This window comes from Sturnira hondurensis, unplaced genomic scaffold (assembly GCF_014824575.4).
Source record: "Sturnira hondurensis isolate 20B ecotype Veracruz unplaced genomic scaffold, ASM1482457v3 Scaffold0007222, whole genome shotgun sequence".
Classification (NCBI taxonomy): domain Eukaryota; kingdom Metazoa; phylum Chordata; class Mammalia; order Chiroptera; family Phyllostomidae; genus Sturnira; species Sturnira hondurensis.
Genome location: NW_028079853.1, coordinates 2635690 through 2649333, shown reverse-complemented (window position 1 = coordinate 2649333; position 13644 = coordinate 2635690). Strand labels below are relative to the sequence as shown.

The following is a 13644-nucleotide window of genomic DNA, read 5'->3' as shown; positions in this document are numbered from 1 at the left end:
ACCCATAGGAAGAAAGGGAAAAACAGGAAAGAAAAAAATGACAGACTAAAGCACTAACAGAGCAATGGTTAAGTGCAAATGCTCTAAATACTCAAATTCAAATACACAGATTGGCAGAGTGGATTAACAATTAAGGCCCTACTGTATATGCTATTTACAATATATTCTTTTCACGTAAAAGAGTACAGTCAGGTTGAGAGAAAAATAATTGAAAAATATTCTATAAAAATTTGGTGGAGAATGACATTGGCAACATATCAGAATAGGTAGCTGCAGACCTTGTTCTCCTACAGAGATGCTGATGTAACAACAATATATGGTTGAGGAACCAGTAAAAAGTTGTACCCACGCAAGCTTAAAGCCAAGAACTGCCAAACTGAAATGGGTGTAAATAGCCCTTTAATTTTACTTTGACTATGTCAGCCCCTCCACAAAATTGGCATAGCTTGTGGTCAGGAGGAAAGCCGAACTTACACCTTCTCTCACTGGAGGGAAAGAGAGAAATAGAATGTACATCAAATATTCCTGCTTTTCAGGGGGCTTCCCAAGAGATTAGTTTCTATCTCACCTGAACCTGAGTGGTATGGAACTTGGATGCCTGGGGGATGCAGAGACCAAAAAAGAGCTCAGTGTTTGTTCTGTATCTGTGAAGTATGCCATTGGTATTTTAATAGATATTGCATTGAATCTATAAATTGCTTTGAGTAGTACGGACATTTTGATGATGTCAGTTCTTCTGATCCATGAACATGATATATGTTTCCATTTGTTTGTGTCTTCCTTAACTTCTTTCTTCAGTGTTGTATAGTTTTCTGAGTACAGGTTTTTTACCTCCTTGGGTTAGGTTTATTCCTGGGTATTTTATTTTTCTTGTTGCTTTATCAAATGGGATTTTTTTTCCTGAATTCTGTTTCTGATATTTCATTGTTAATGCACAAAAGTGCCTTTGATTTCTGGACATTGACTTTGTATCCCGCTGTTTTGCCAAATTCATGTATTAGGTCAAGCAGTTTTTTGGTAGAGTCTATAGGGTTTTCTATGTACACTATCATATGTTTGGTGAAAAAAGAACTCATTTCAAATGTTAAATATTGAAAAAAAGAACTCAGTGGTTGTCGAACTTCCCCCCAAACATACAGTACTAAAGACAGACAATAGTGGGAACATGATACTACAAGCTCCTGGAGAAAACCAGCAAACCTCTCTAACTGGGAAATTACACACACAGGCCCAGAAGAGGTACATCTCCACTAAAGGTTTGAGGCCCAAAGATTTCTACTTAGACAGCTTTGGTGAAGGTCTTCCCCTGTACACAAGCGGTAGCTTTATTTTCAAATGATAAATTCCCAACAAGGAATAACAAGGCACACAAATAAACAGATAATTAAAGGGAAAAAATAAACTTACAGAAATTGATCCCTAGTCCTATTAAGAAATAGAGATCTGTGAATTACCTAACAAATAATTCAAAGTAATTGTCTTTAAAAAGCTCAGGGCAGTAAGAATACAGATAAACAAATAAACAAAATTTAAAAAATAAGGCATGAGCAAAATGAAAAAGAGATAGAAACTATAATAATGAAAAAGAAGTTTTGGAGTAGAAGAATAACTGAATTAAAAAATATACTAGTATGGTTCAACTTCAGACTTAGTCAGAAGAAAGAATTAGTGAACTAGTAAATAGGTAATAGGAAATTATAGAGTCAGAGGAAAAAAGAAAAAAAAGAATGAAGAAAAGTGTTATATCTGATAACAGCTTAATATCAAAAGTATGTGAAGAACTCATACAACTCAACTTAAAAAAAATTAAAAAAACAGAGGACCTGAATAGACATTTCTGCAAAGAAGACTTACAGATGACCAACAGACACCTGAAAAGATGTGTAAGCATGTTTGACCTAAGCTCATCACCACTAATCATCAAATCCAAATCAAAACTATCACAATTAGCCAAGATTAAAATGAAGGAGAGAGTCCTAGAAGCAGCAAGAGATAAGGGGACAGTCACCTGCAAAGGAGTAACCATCAGACTGTCAGCTGATTTTTCAAAAGAGACCTACAGGCAAGAAGGGGCTGGAAAGAAGTATTCCAAGTCATGAAATCCAAAGACCTACAGCCAAGATTGCTTTATCCAGCAAAGCTATTATTTGGAATGGGAGGGCAGATAAAGTGCTTCTCAGATAAGGTCAAGTCCAAGGAGTTCATCATCACCAAGCCCTTATTTTATGAAATGTTACAGGGACTTATCTAAGAAAAAGATGATAAAAAATATGAACAGTGAAAATAGAGAGGGGGGAGGTAGAAAATAGAGAGGGGGGAGGGCAAGAATAGTGGGGGAAATATAATCTAAAGAACTTGTGATACATGGACATAAATGAAAGGGGGGAGACTGGTGGGGAAGGGGTGTGCAGGGTGGAGGGGAATTAAGGGGAGAATAGAATAACTGTAATGGCATAATCAATAAAATGTTTAAAAAATAAAATGAAATAAAGAGAAAAAAACTATAATAAGATATCACTTTGTATCTGTCAGAATGACTATTATAAAAAGATGACAAATAAGGCCTGGCAAAGATGTTGAGAAAAGGGATTATAAATTAGTGAGCTACTATGGAAAACAGTATGGATATTTTTTAAAAATTAAAGCAAGAACTATAATATATATGATCCACTTCTGCATATTTATCCAAAAAATGAAAAATTTGGGAAGATGTATAAAAAATGTTCATTGCAGCATTATTTATAATAGCCAAGATATGGAAGCAACCTACATGCCTATCAATAGATTAATGGATAAAGACCATGTAACACACATAAACAGTGGAATATTACTCAGCCATAAGAAGCAATGAAATCTTGCCATTTGCAGCAACACAGATGGACCTAAAGAGTTATATGCTAAGGGAAATAAGTGAGACAAAGACAGATACTGTATGATTTCACTTATATGTGGAATCTGTAGGTTGTTTTTAGATGCCCATTAGCATGTTGAAGAAGTTTCTGTTCCTAGATTGTTGAGGTTTTATTTTTCATTAATGGATGGTAGATTTTTGTCAAATGTTTTTTCTTCATTTATTAAGATGATCATGTTGTATTTAATCTTTCAGTATGGTGAATTACAATATGATGATTGAATTTTTTTGAATGTTTAACTGGCCTTGCATTCCTGGGATAAATCCCACCTAGTTATGATGCATGATGTATGACAGAATCTTCACTTGATTTGCTAATATTTTGTTGACAGTTTTTATGCCCATGCTCGAAGAATATTGGTTTGTAATTTTCTTATAATAGTTTTTTCTAGTTTTGATTGAAAATGAAGCTGACCTCAGAAAATGTATTGGGAAGTATTTTATTCTATTTTATTTTCTTAGTGAGTTCTTATACAATTACCATTATGTTATTACCAAATAATGATAAAACTCTAGATAGGTTTAAGGATTTGACTTTGTGATCTGAAGTTTAACTTTAATTTCATCATGATATTCATTTCAAAATTATTTTAATATCTAAATTGCCTTAGGTATCTTTTTATTTAGTGTAAACAATTTTATGTTAAAAATGTTGTTTTTTTCCAGTAGGTAAATTTTAATTGCTCTCTATTACAAAATAAAATCTTACAGTAAAATTTAAGTAATTATTGTTCTTTTTTAAGTTCAGATTTTAATGTATTGTTTTATATTTAAACTATTGTTTTGTGCTTAGAAATGATTTAGTGTACACTTGTTTTCATTGGAACAGTATTTTTTAATTGAATTTAACATTAACTCAAGTTTTACACTTTTAGAATGATTATTTTTTATTTAATATACTTCAATTTATGCTAATTTGTTTTTTGCCTAGTCATGCAGATGGATCAATAAAATTTTGGGATGCTTCTGCAAGTAAGTTTTAACCTTCTCCTTTTATAACAGAAAACACTTGGTTATATATACTCCCAGCCATTCACGACTTTTTAGTTTGGACAATTAACATTTCACTTACATTTTTAGCATATGTACATGGTTGTGTTACAAAACCCATTTCCTGTATTATTAGATCAATTTAAAGTATCTCTACTGTACTTCTGTAATATAAATTGGACTGAAGTCACTTTTTACCAACAGCCATTATATTTATAAAAGGCAAATTGTAAAGGCAAAGTGCATTAAAAAATAACCAAACTTCGTCAGATTATGTCTTTTCAAGGAATGTCCTTTTACCTCCTAACTGTGGTATTGAAAAAGTGTTTTTATCCCATTAATATTCACTTTTCTTGCCTGTCTATATATTTACATAGACACTATGTAAATATGTACAACACATAACTTTTGGTAACCACTCAAGAGTAAGTTGCAAATATGCTGCTCCTCTGATACTGAATACCCTTAAATACTCAATGTACATTTCCTACAAATGCATTCTTTTACATAAATTACAGTTATTGAGATCAGGAGATTAATATATATACAATAATAATACCTAACCTCCAGATTTTATTCCATTTTTGCCCATTGTCCCAATGATATCTTCTATAAGAAAAGAAAATCTAGCCCTGGCTGGTGTAGCTCAGTGGATTGAGCACGGGCCTGCGAACCACACGATCGAGGTTCAATTCCCAGTCAGGGCACATTCCTGGGTTGCAGGCCAGTTCCTGGCAGGGGACACACCAGAGGCAACCCTACATTGATAGTTCTCTCCCTCTCTCCTTCCCTTCCCCTCTAAAGATAAATAAATAAAATATATTTTTTAAAAAAAGAAAAGAAAATCTAGGCTCTTTTATGGCATTTAGTTATCATATCTTCTGAAACAGTCCCCAAGTTCTTTTTTCATGAAAAAGATATTCATGATGAGTTCAGCTGATTTATTTTGTAAAATCTCCAATTTCAGTTCTACTCATGCTTCTCATGATTAGGTTCAGATTATACACTTTCGGCAAGAATTCCCAAATTTTTAGAATTTTTCTCAGGAATCCTTTGTTGAATTAGAGCTTTCTCATAGACAAGTCATTGTCAGGGTCTAAAATGGAAGAATATTCTCCCAAATAAATATTCCTGAAAATTCACAAACCCAGGTTTTCCTAAAATTATAACTAACTCTTTCTTGACATAGCCATTCACAAAAGATTCTTTCTAACATAATCACAGCTTAATGGATTCCCAGTATTGCTGTCTGGAATATTATAAGTGTTTCTCATCTGAAGGAGTGTCTAAAAATTTGTTAAGAGGAGTAAACCCTCTAAGAATAGTACCAGTTTCTCATTTAATAACCCAAGAGGAAAATTAGGGAAAAAAATTGAGGGGCCTCCCATAGAATTAGGTTCAGTATTTCCATCATGAACTTTCTGAACTCTGGCATTACTGTTGAATAAATGAGGATAATACTTCGTGGGACTTTTTTTTAAGTATTTATTTATTTTTAGAGAGAGCGAGGAAGAGAGGGGAAAAGAGAGTAAACATCAATGTGAGTGAGAAAAATCCATCAAAGACTGAACCTAAAACCCAGGCATGTACTCTAACCAAAAATGGTACTGGCAACCTTTCACTTTGTGGGATGACACCCAAATAACTGAGCCACACCAGTCAGGGCTTCATGGGCTTGTTCTAAGGATAACATGAGACTGTGGATGCAAAGGAGCGACATATTCCCTGGTATATAGTGTATGTTCAATAAGTGTTTATTGTAGTCTTCCTTCAAGTAAACTGTACTGATAAAAGAGCATGACATTGAATGCTTACTAGTTAAAATGTAATTTATTTTATCTATTTGTCTTACTTTTGCCTTTTAACAAATACATTAAAAAAAACTTCAACAACATTTAAGAATTAATTTTAAAAAAGAATTGAGTTCAAATTAGAAGGTACTTATCCTTCAATATCTTATAGTAACTCTACAGATGCTGTACAAGCTAAAAACTTCAAAAGTGTTTGAAAAACAGAAGATAGGAGAAGGAAAACAAACCTGTGAAATTGTAGAGGAAGATCCATATGCCATTCAGATGATTTACTGGTGTCCAGAGAGCAGAATATTCTGTGTTTCAGGAGTCTCTGCATATGTCATAATTTATAAATTCAGCAAACATGAAGTAACAACAGAAATAGTGGTAAGTCATTCAAAATTAAACTTTACACTTCATGAAAGGAAAGTAATTTCATAGATTTTGGTTGATACTGGTATGGTTTTAAACCATTAACACGCAGTCTGTGGCCAGTAATCCAATTCATAGGATTTTTAATTCTTCTTCTTATATAGTATAATATTTTTAACAGTTTTGTTTAAAATGACAAAAAAACATTTTCTGTAAAACCTTGGCATTATTAAATGGGATGCATTATGCCTATAAGCTTTGTACAGATTTGTTATTGATCTATTTTATGTATAAGTGTCCAGTTGATTCAGGCTGTGTTCTATACCTTTATTAATTTTTTTAAAGTTTGTCTTTTTTGTCAGTTAATTGCTACATATGATTGTCTCAATTACAATAAGATTATTTTTAATGATTTCCTATGAACATTTTTTATAGAGTGGAAATAATTATGGGGTCAATTTACCTAATCTTAGTTTTTAAACTAATGAAATAATTTGTTTAAAATAATGACACTCTCATGAAATAAATAAAATTTAACTTAAGTCACCTATGGGTAATGGACCTTCGCTACCCAGGCCATTTTACCATTTTATTAGAAAATAGGTCTGGGATGGGAGTAAAAGACAGAAAACTGTACTTGAACAATAATTAAATGTAAAAAAACTATTTGAAAAAAAATAAATATTGTCTACTAAAGGCCTATAAAGATTATTCTAGGCATGAATATAACTAAAGTGTTACTCTTTTCAAGTATATTAGTTAAAACCACAGGCTTCGGAGTCAGATAAGCCTAGGTTTTATTTTAATTCTGGCTTTACCAGTTAATACCTATGTGACTCTGAGCAAGTCACAAACTCTGTTAGTCAATAGTAAATCTGGGTTAGGCTTAATTTTATTATCTATATAATTTCCTGTGTAAATGAAATGGAAGGTAATAATAAACTAGAAATGGAAATGTCAACTTTATAGGGTACTTGTAATGATTATTATGTAAAATCATTAATATAGTGTCAATGTACAGTAATACCCAATCATTGGTTTTGTCACTGGAGGTTTTTTATAAATTTTAAGATAATTATGACAGTCATTTTGGTAATATTGCTGTATTCACCACCCCCTGATGACATTTGTGTAAACAATTATTTTCAATCTCAAAAATGCTGATTTTTACATTATAAAGTAAATGTTTGTTATAAAATCAATTTTAATAAAACATTAAATGCAATAATAAAGTACTTAACTTAAAAACATTTTAGTTTTAAAAAAGATTTTGGGATCACATTTTTATTTTAATATAAATTATCATATTCTTTTTCATTAAGTAACTCTGACCAAGCTAATGAAATTAAATAAGGAAGAGACAAGCTAATGAAACAAACATAGGAATATGAAATTTATTTTGGAAAGTTATTACTGAGTTGAAATCAAAATTAACGGAAAGTTTTTTAAAATTAAAAAGCCTTGTTCAAATAACGATTTGTAAATTGAGGGTGGAAGGTAGGGGTAGGTGGGACGGGGAGAGAGTGGTGGGGTGAAAATGGAGACGATTGTACTTTAACAACCATCAAAGAAAAACCACATAATACACACATCAGTTTAATGTTTTCCACTGGAGTAAACATGACCAATATTTACCTTTATTTTATTATATATGGTATTATAATTTATACTTTGTCTTAAGGAATATTTATTATATAAATACTTTATCTCCACTGGTGGGTATTTTTCATAAAATTCTGAAGAATTAAAAAGTATTTTATACTTTTGGTGAATGCTATTTGATATTTCATATAATCAACTATTTAATTCAGTTTAGGATATCTCAGTCTTAGTATAAATAGAAATCAAACTTATTAATCAGAAAAAATAATGCTTACTAAAATTATCAACTATTTTAATGTGATTATTTGTTATCATGACTTAGATTAATTTAAACTTGTTCTTCTTAAGTCATTAGAGGTTCGACTTCAGTATGATGTTGAAGACATTGTTACCCCAGAACCAGAAACAAGTCCTCCATTTCCAGATCTCTCATCTCAGCTTCCTTCTTCAAGGAGTCTTTCTGGGAGCACTAACACTATGTCTAGTGAGGGAGTAACAAAGGACAGTATCCCATGCCTCAAGTAAGAGTTGCTACTACATTTTAAAACAATTTTACATATTAATCATGTAATTATTTTGAACTGTGCCAAATAAAATCATCTTTCTCTTATATTTAGTTGTTGTTAAGTGATGATCTACAATCTCCCATAGGGTACCCTGGTGTTATTTTTGAATATCCCTGAAGAGGGTACAGTATTTTCATCTTTCACTTGCTAATTCTTATAGTTCCTTCCCAGAAAGACCCTAAAGAAAATATGGCTCTGCCAAAATGGGAAAACTTGTCCAGACGCAAACATGGCCACTTACTTGGTATTTTCAAAATGGAAATGTGTGTTAAGGGAATTTCTTTAGCCTTCTTAGAATTGAAAAGAAACCAAGTTTATTATCTACTGTAATAATACTATTTTAGAAAAAATAATTTTTCTCTTGTGATTGGTAGGATGCTGTATATGTCTTTCTCTTTTTTAACTGATGCTATTTGGTAGTGAACTATGTTCTTTCAGTATATCTAAACAAACTTCAGACTCATATGCAAAGAAAACTTAGTCAAACCCATAGTAATATTTATTGTATTGTTTTTATGCTTTTTAATAAACAAATATAGAAGAATGTACTTTCCTTAAATCATTACTCACTGCTTCTTCATCATCAAATCAAATGTGTTTTGTATTAGTTGGTTGGAGAATTGAGCCTAAGCAAAGAATTTCTATGAGCTTCATATAAAAAGATCTGAATCTGCTACTAAAGGAACTTTAGACACTTCATATGAAAACACTTATGGAAAATTGAAAGATAAGATTTCAGAAGCAATATCTGTTTACCACACGATTAGCAGTTGCTATTCTTTTGTAATCATTATTTCTCCTCCAAAAATTTTTTTGTTTAGTACAAAATGAAAATAAAAGCAGGCTTTACAGGGAAAAAAATCTACAAAGAGGAAGCATCATCATAAAATTTCAGCAAATGGAAAACGTTCATAATGTTTTAATGTTATATATTCAATTTTCCCTTTATAGCACTTTACTTCATTTAATTCATTTCTATTAAAATGAAAATCAGAAACAGAGCAAAAAGCTCAGCAAAGCTCAAGAAAGTACTGTTTACTAACTAACATGACCTGTCAATAAGATGTGGGTCTTCCAGTGATCTAAATATTTTTATATAAAATTAAAAAAAAATAAAAGGTAGATATAAGAGTAAAACAGTTAAAACAACAAAAATTTGGTCATGGAGATGAAGTAAGCAATAACATTAAAGCATATTTAATAAAAATTTAATGTTGACTTGAAAAGTAATACAAATAATCTTAAGGAGAATCAAGAGAATCAAAGTGAAAAAGTATATAGTCTTATATTATATATATAATAAGGTCCTAAGAACCAAGCAGCAGAACTGATCTAAGAATATTATTCTATGAATTACATTATATTACAAGTGGATTTTGAGTTGCATATAATCTATACTTTGATAAATTGTATGTTAGCATCCATCCCTAAATCACTTTTCCTTTGCCAGATTTAGATTACCATAGACATGCCAACTCTTCATTTTTAGCAAAGTTACAATTTTTATCAATATACACATATGTGTGTAATTATTGATTTTTAATTTTTTTTGCCTTTGTACCTTCTAGTATGTAAAATGGGTAGTCACCCTATCCCTCACTAAGAGGATGAAATTCAAACAAAAAGCAGATAAGGGAGTTAGCTGACAAATACATGATGGAAGAGTGTTCTAGGCAGAAGGAACAGCTAGAGCAAAGGCCTTAAAAAAGGGAGCAAGGTTAGTGGAGAAGGTAGTAGGAGATGAAGTCAGATAGACAATGGTGAGCCAGTGTAGTGATATTGGTTTTATTCCTAATTAAATGGGAAGTCATTATAGGGTTTTGAAGACAAAAGTGAATTTTAAATTGATCAATTTGGGTGGCTATGTTGAAAATGGATTTTGAGATGAGAGAAAAGAGTAAAAGACCAGGAGACCAGTAAGGAGGGTGTTTGCTCCTAACTAGAGATGATATTGAGGGCTTGCAGATTTAGCAATTAAAAATAGAATAAAGGCCCTGGCTGGTGTAGCTCAGTGGATTGAGCGTGGGCCTGTGAACCAAACAACTGCAGTTCGATTCCCAGTCAGGGCACATGCCTGAGTTGCAGGCCAGTTCCCAGAGCATGGGACACATGAGAGGCAACCACACATTGATATTTCTCTCCCTCTCTCCTTCCCTTCCCCTCTAAAGATAAATAAATAAAATCTTAAAAAATAATAAACTAAAGATGAATAAAGATGAATAGAATTCAATAAATAAAGAATATTTATTTAAATCTGAGTTTCAGGTAAACAATGGGCATTTTTTAGTTTCAGCATATCCCAATTATTGCATGGTACATAAATAGAGTAAAGAAGTCATATTTATTGTTTATTTGAAATTCATACATTAACTGATAGCCAGTATTTTTATTTGTCAAATATAACTAGGATATTAGCAGTAAGAAAGTAAAAAGGGATAATATTCTAAATATATTTTAAGGTAACACCATCAGCATTTATTTGATAATTTATTGGCTGTGAGGTATGAGAGAAGGATATTAATCAAGAATAATGTTAAAGATTTTTTTTAACTGAATAACTAGAAAAATAGGAGTTACTATTAACTGGAATAGAGAATGGTACAGGTGGAGCAAATTGAAAGTGAGAGAGCAGGATCTTACATTGAGCAGTAAATTAATGGTTATTATTTTTATTTTTATGCATTCAAACTTCAAAATAGGTAACAAATATTTCATAAAAAAATAAATAATTAAAAATGCTATTCTCAAAAGAAAAAAAAGAAAATGATAAAGACCAGTGGAAGTCGTGGGTCTGACTGGCAAAGCAGCTACTTAAAGAAAAGACTAAGCAACCACAAGTAGCTTGTTGTACTTTGAGAAAGCTAGAAGACCCTGTTCACCTGCATAATGTCCTTAATACCTAGGGTTATATATTTCTGTAGGGAGATTCTATGTAAATTATGAAGGTAAGCATGCACATAGTTATTTAAACTATATTAACAGAATTACCTTTTCTCCTTTTCCTAGTGTTAAGACACGGCCAGTGCGGATGCCTCCAGGGTATCAAGCAGAACTCGTTATTCAGTTGGTGTGGGTGGATGGTGAACCCCCTCAACAGATTACAAGTCTTGCTGTAAACTCAGCATATGGGATGTAAGTAGTTAAACATTCTTTCTAATTGTTATTATTTATCTAATATGTTTGATATATTTAAATATTTTCTTTAAAATACTTAAATGTAGAAAGAAGCCCTTACCTGGGTTTTTATTAGATAAAAATGATATAAGAAAAATAATCATTTAAACATAAACTATGATTATTTTTTCTTTCTTGATGTCAAGCTTGTGATAGTATTTCCCCTTTTAATGTTGTTGGCAAGTTGTTAGGATGTTATTACACTTATAATTTTTTGTTTGTATACTTCTACAGTTACACGTTTTTGTTAGTTTTGTTTAATATTTTTTCTCCCTGTGTTTCATTTTGAATGCTAGAGTCGGATTCTTTGGGATTCAAATCTTCATTCTGCTTCTTTCTAATTGTTGGATCTTAGGAAAGTTACTTATATTTCTGTGCTTTGTTTCCATATCTGTAAAATGAGGGTTAAATGTTGAAAAGGTTAAATGTATTAGTACATATAAAATGTATCTTTTATGTTCAGAGCAGGACACACATGACATTCAAAATAGGATAATTTGAGTTTTTAATAAATGGATTATTTATCTAGGATCTAGAGAAACAACACAAGATAGTAGAGTATGCCAGGGCTAGAAAGAACAGTACTTTATTACCATCTGTTAAAGAATAACTTGAAGACGTAGTTAATTATTATCATGTTATTAACTTGAATACTAAGTGAAGCAATAATGGGTTGATCTTATCTAATAAATACAAAAACCAAATTTAAATGTGAGAAAAAGAAAAAATCAAAGAAAGAAAAAACACAGATACTATATAAATAATGAATTTAGTATTTTATTTTCATTGTGTAAGATGTAATGAAACCAGTCAGGGTGTTTGCTCTTGGGCAGCTTTTTGAATTACCAAGTAAATCAGTTTTGGTTATTTAGGGCTTCTCCAGAAGACCTTAGCTTTTTAATTTGTGATATATATGACATTTTTATATTATCATTTATTTGGGAATACTTCTAGTTGATTATTCCAGGTCTGTATCATTTTTTTCTTGTTAGAATTTATTAATTCCACCTTTTTGGTCAAAGTCAGCCCCCAAGCAGACTGACCTTGAGTGCCTCAGCCTCCTTATGAAACAGATTATAATTTGAATAGTGCCCCAGCTTAATGGGTTTGTGACAACGTTTAAATACATGCATATTAGATGTCAAAGAAAGGGAAAAAGATAAGGACAATCACAATTATTATTTTAAAAATCTTTGGAAACTACTTTACCATCCAATATCCTAGTCTGCCTAAGTCTAAACTAAGAGAACAAGTCCCAAGGATCAGTGAAATAAAGTTTTGCTAGCTGAATAGCACTATTTTCCTGTGTTTATTGATTGTTCTACTCTTTTGAAGAATTTACCAAGGAGCAATTGTTTAAATCAGAAACTGTGCAGGTCTGATATTATTCACCTCTTATAAGCCGTGCGCGCGCGCGCGCGTGTGTGTGTATCATACACATACACAGAAAACTGGCCTCTGGGTAAGAAACAAAGATAGTTTGCTATTGACAACAAAAAAGCAGCTAGAGCAGCATCTTGCATCAGTTCCCTGAGCCTCAGACCCAACAGAGTAACATGTTGAGGAACAGATGGTACCTGCACATGCAGTGGTATTGCAAAAGAACTCTGAGTTTAAAAAACTCAGGAATGAAAATAGGTTTGCTTGCGATCTGCCTGTCCTCTCATCTGGAAGAGACCACATCTTTACTCTTGAGTATAAGCAAATCTTCTCTGGTGGAAAAAAGGAGACTTCTTTATCTTTTTAAAAGATTATTCTTATATTGTTTTTATTGAACTTTTTAAAATTACAGTTTATATTAAATATTATTATATTAGATTGAGGTATTAGATACCAGAACAGTGATTAGATACTTATATAACTTATGAAGTAATCACCTCAATAAGTATATTGCCCATCTGACACCATACATAGTTTTTCCAATTTTATTGACTATATTTCCTGTGCTATATTTTCCATCCCTGTGATGTTTTAATTACTGGTAATTTATATTTCTTAATCCTTTTACTTTTTAGATCCATGTTCCATACACCTCTCCCATCTGGCAACCATCAATTTGTTCTCTTTATGTTTGTTTTGTTTGGTTGTTTGCTTGGTAGGTTTTTAGACTCCGCATGTAAGTGAAAACATTTGGTGTTTGTCTTTCTCTGTCTGACCTATTTCACTTAGCATAATACCCTTGAGGTCTAGCCATGTTGTCTCAAGTGGTAAGATTTCATTCTTTTTATGGCTGAAT

At 31.7% G+C, this 13644-nt stretch overlaps 1 protein-coding gene across 1 annotated transcript in view; it reads left to right on the top strand.

Moving 5' to 3' along the window:
- The window catches only part of STXBP5L (syntaxin binding protein 5L), a 340069-nt gene that overhangs the window by 182145 nt on the left and 144280 nt on the right, over positions 1-13644 (top strand). The window contains exons 15-18 of the mRNA XM_037051540.1: positions 3843-3883; positions 5864-6081; positions 8017-8189; positions 11241-11366. Coding sequence (XP_036907435.1) covers positions 3843-3883; positions 5864-6081; positions 8017-8189; positions 11241-11366 — 558 coding nt within the window. The remainder of the gene's footprint in view (positions 1-3842; positions 3884-5863; positions 6082-8016; positions 8190-11240; positions 11367-13644) is intronic.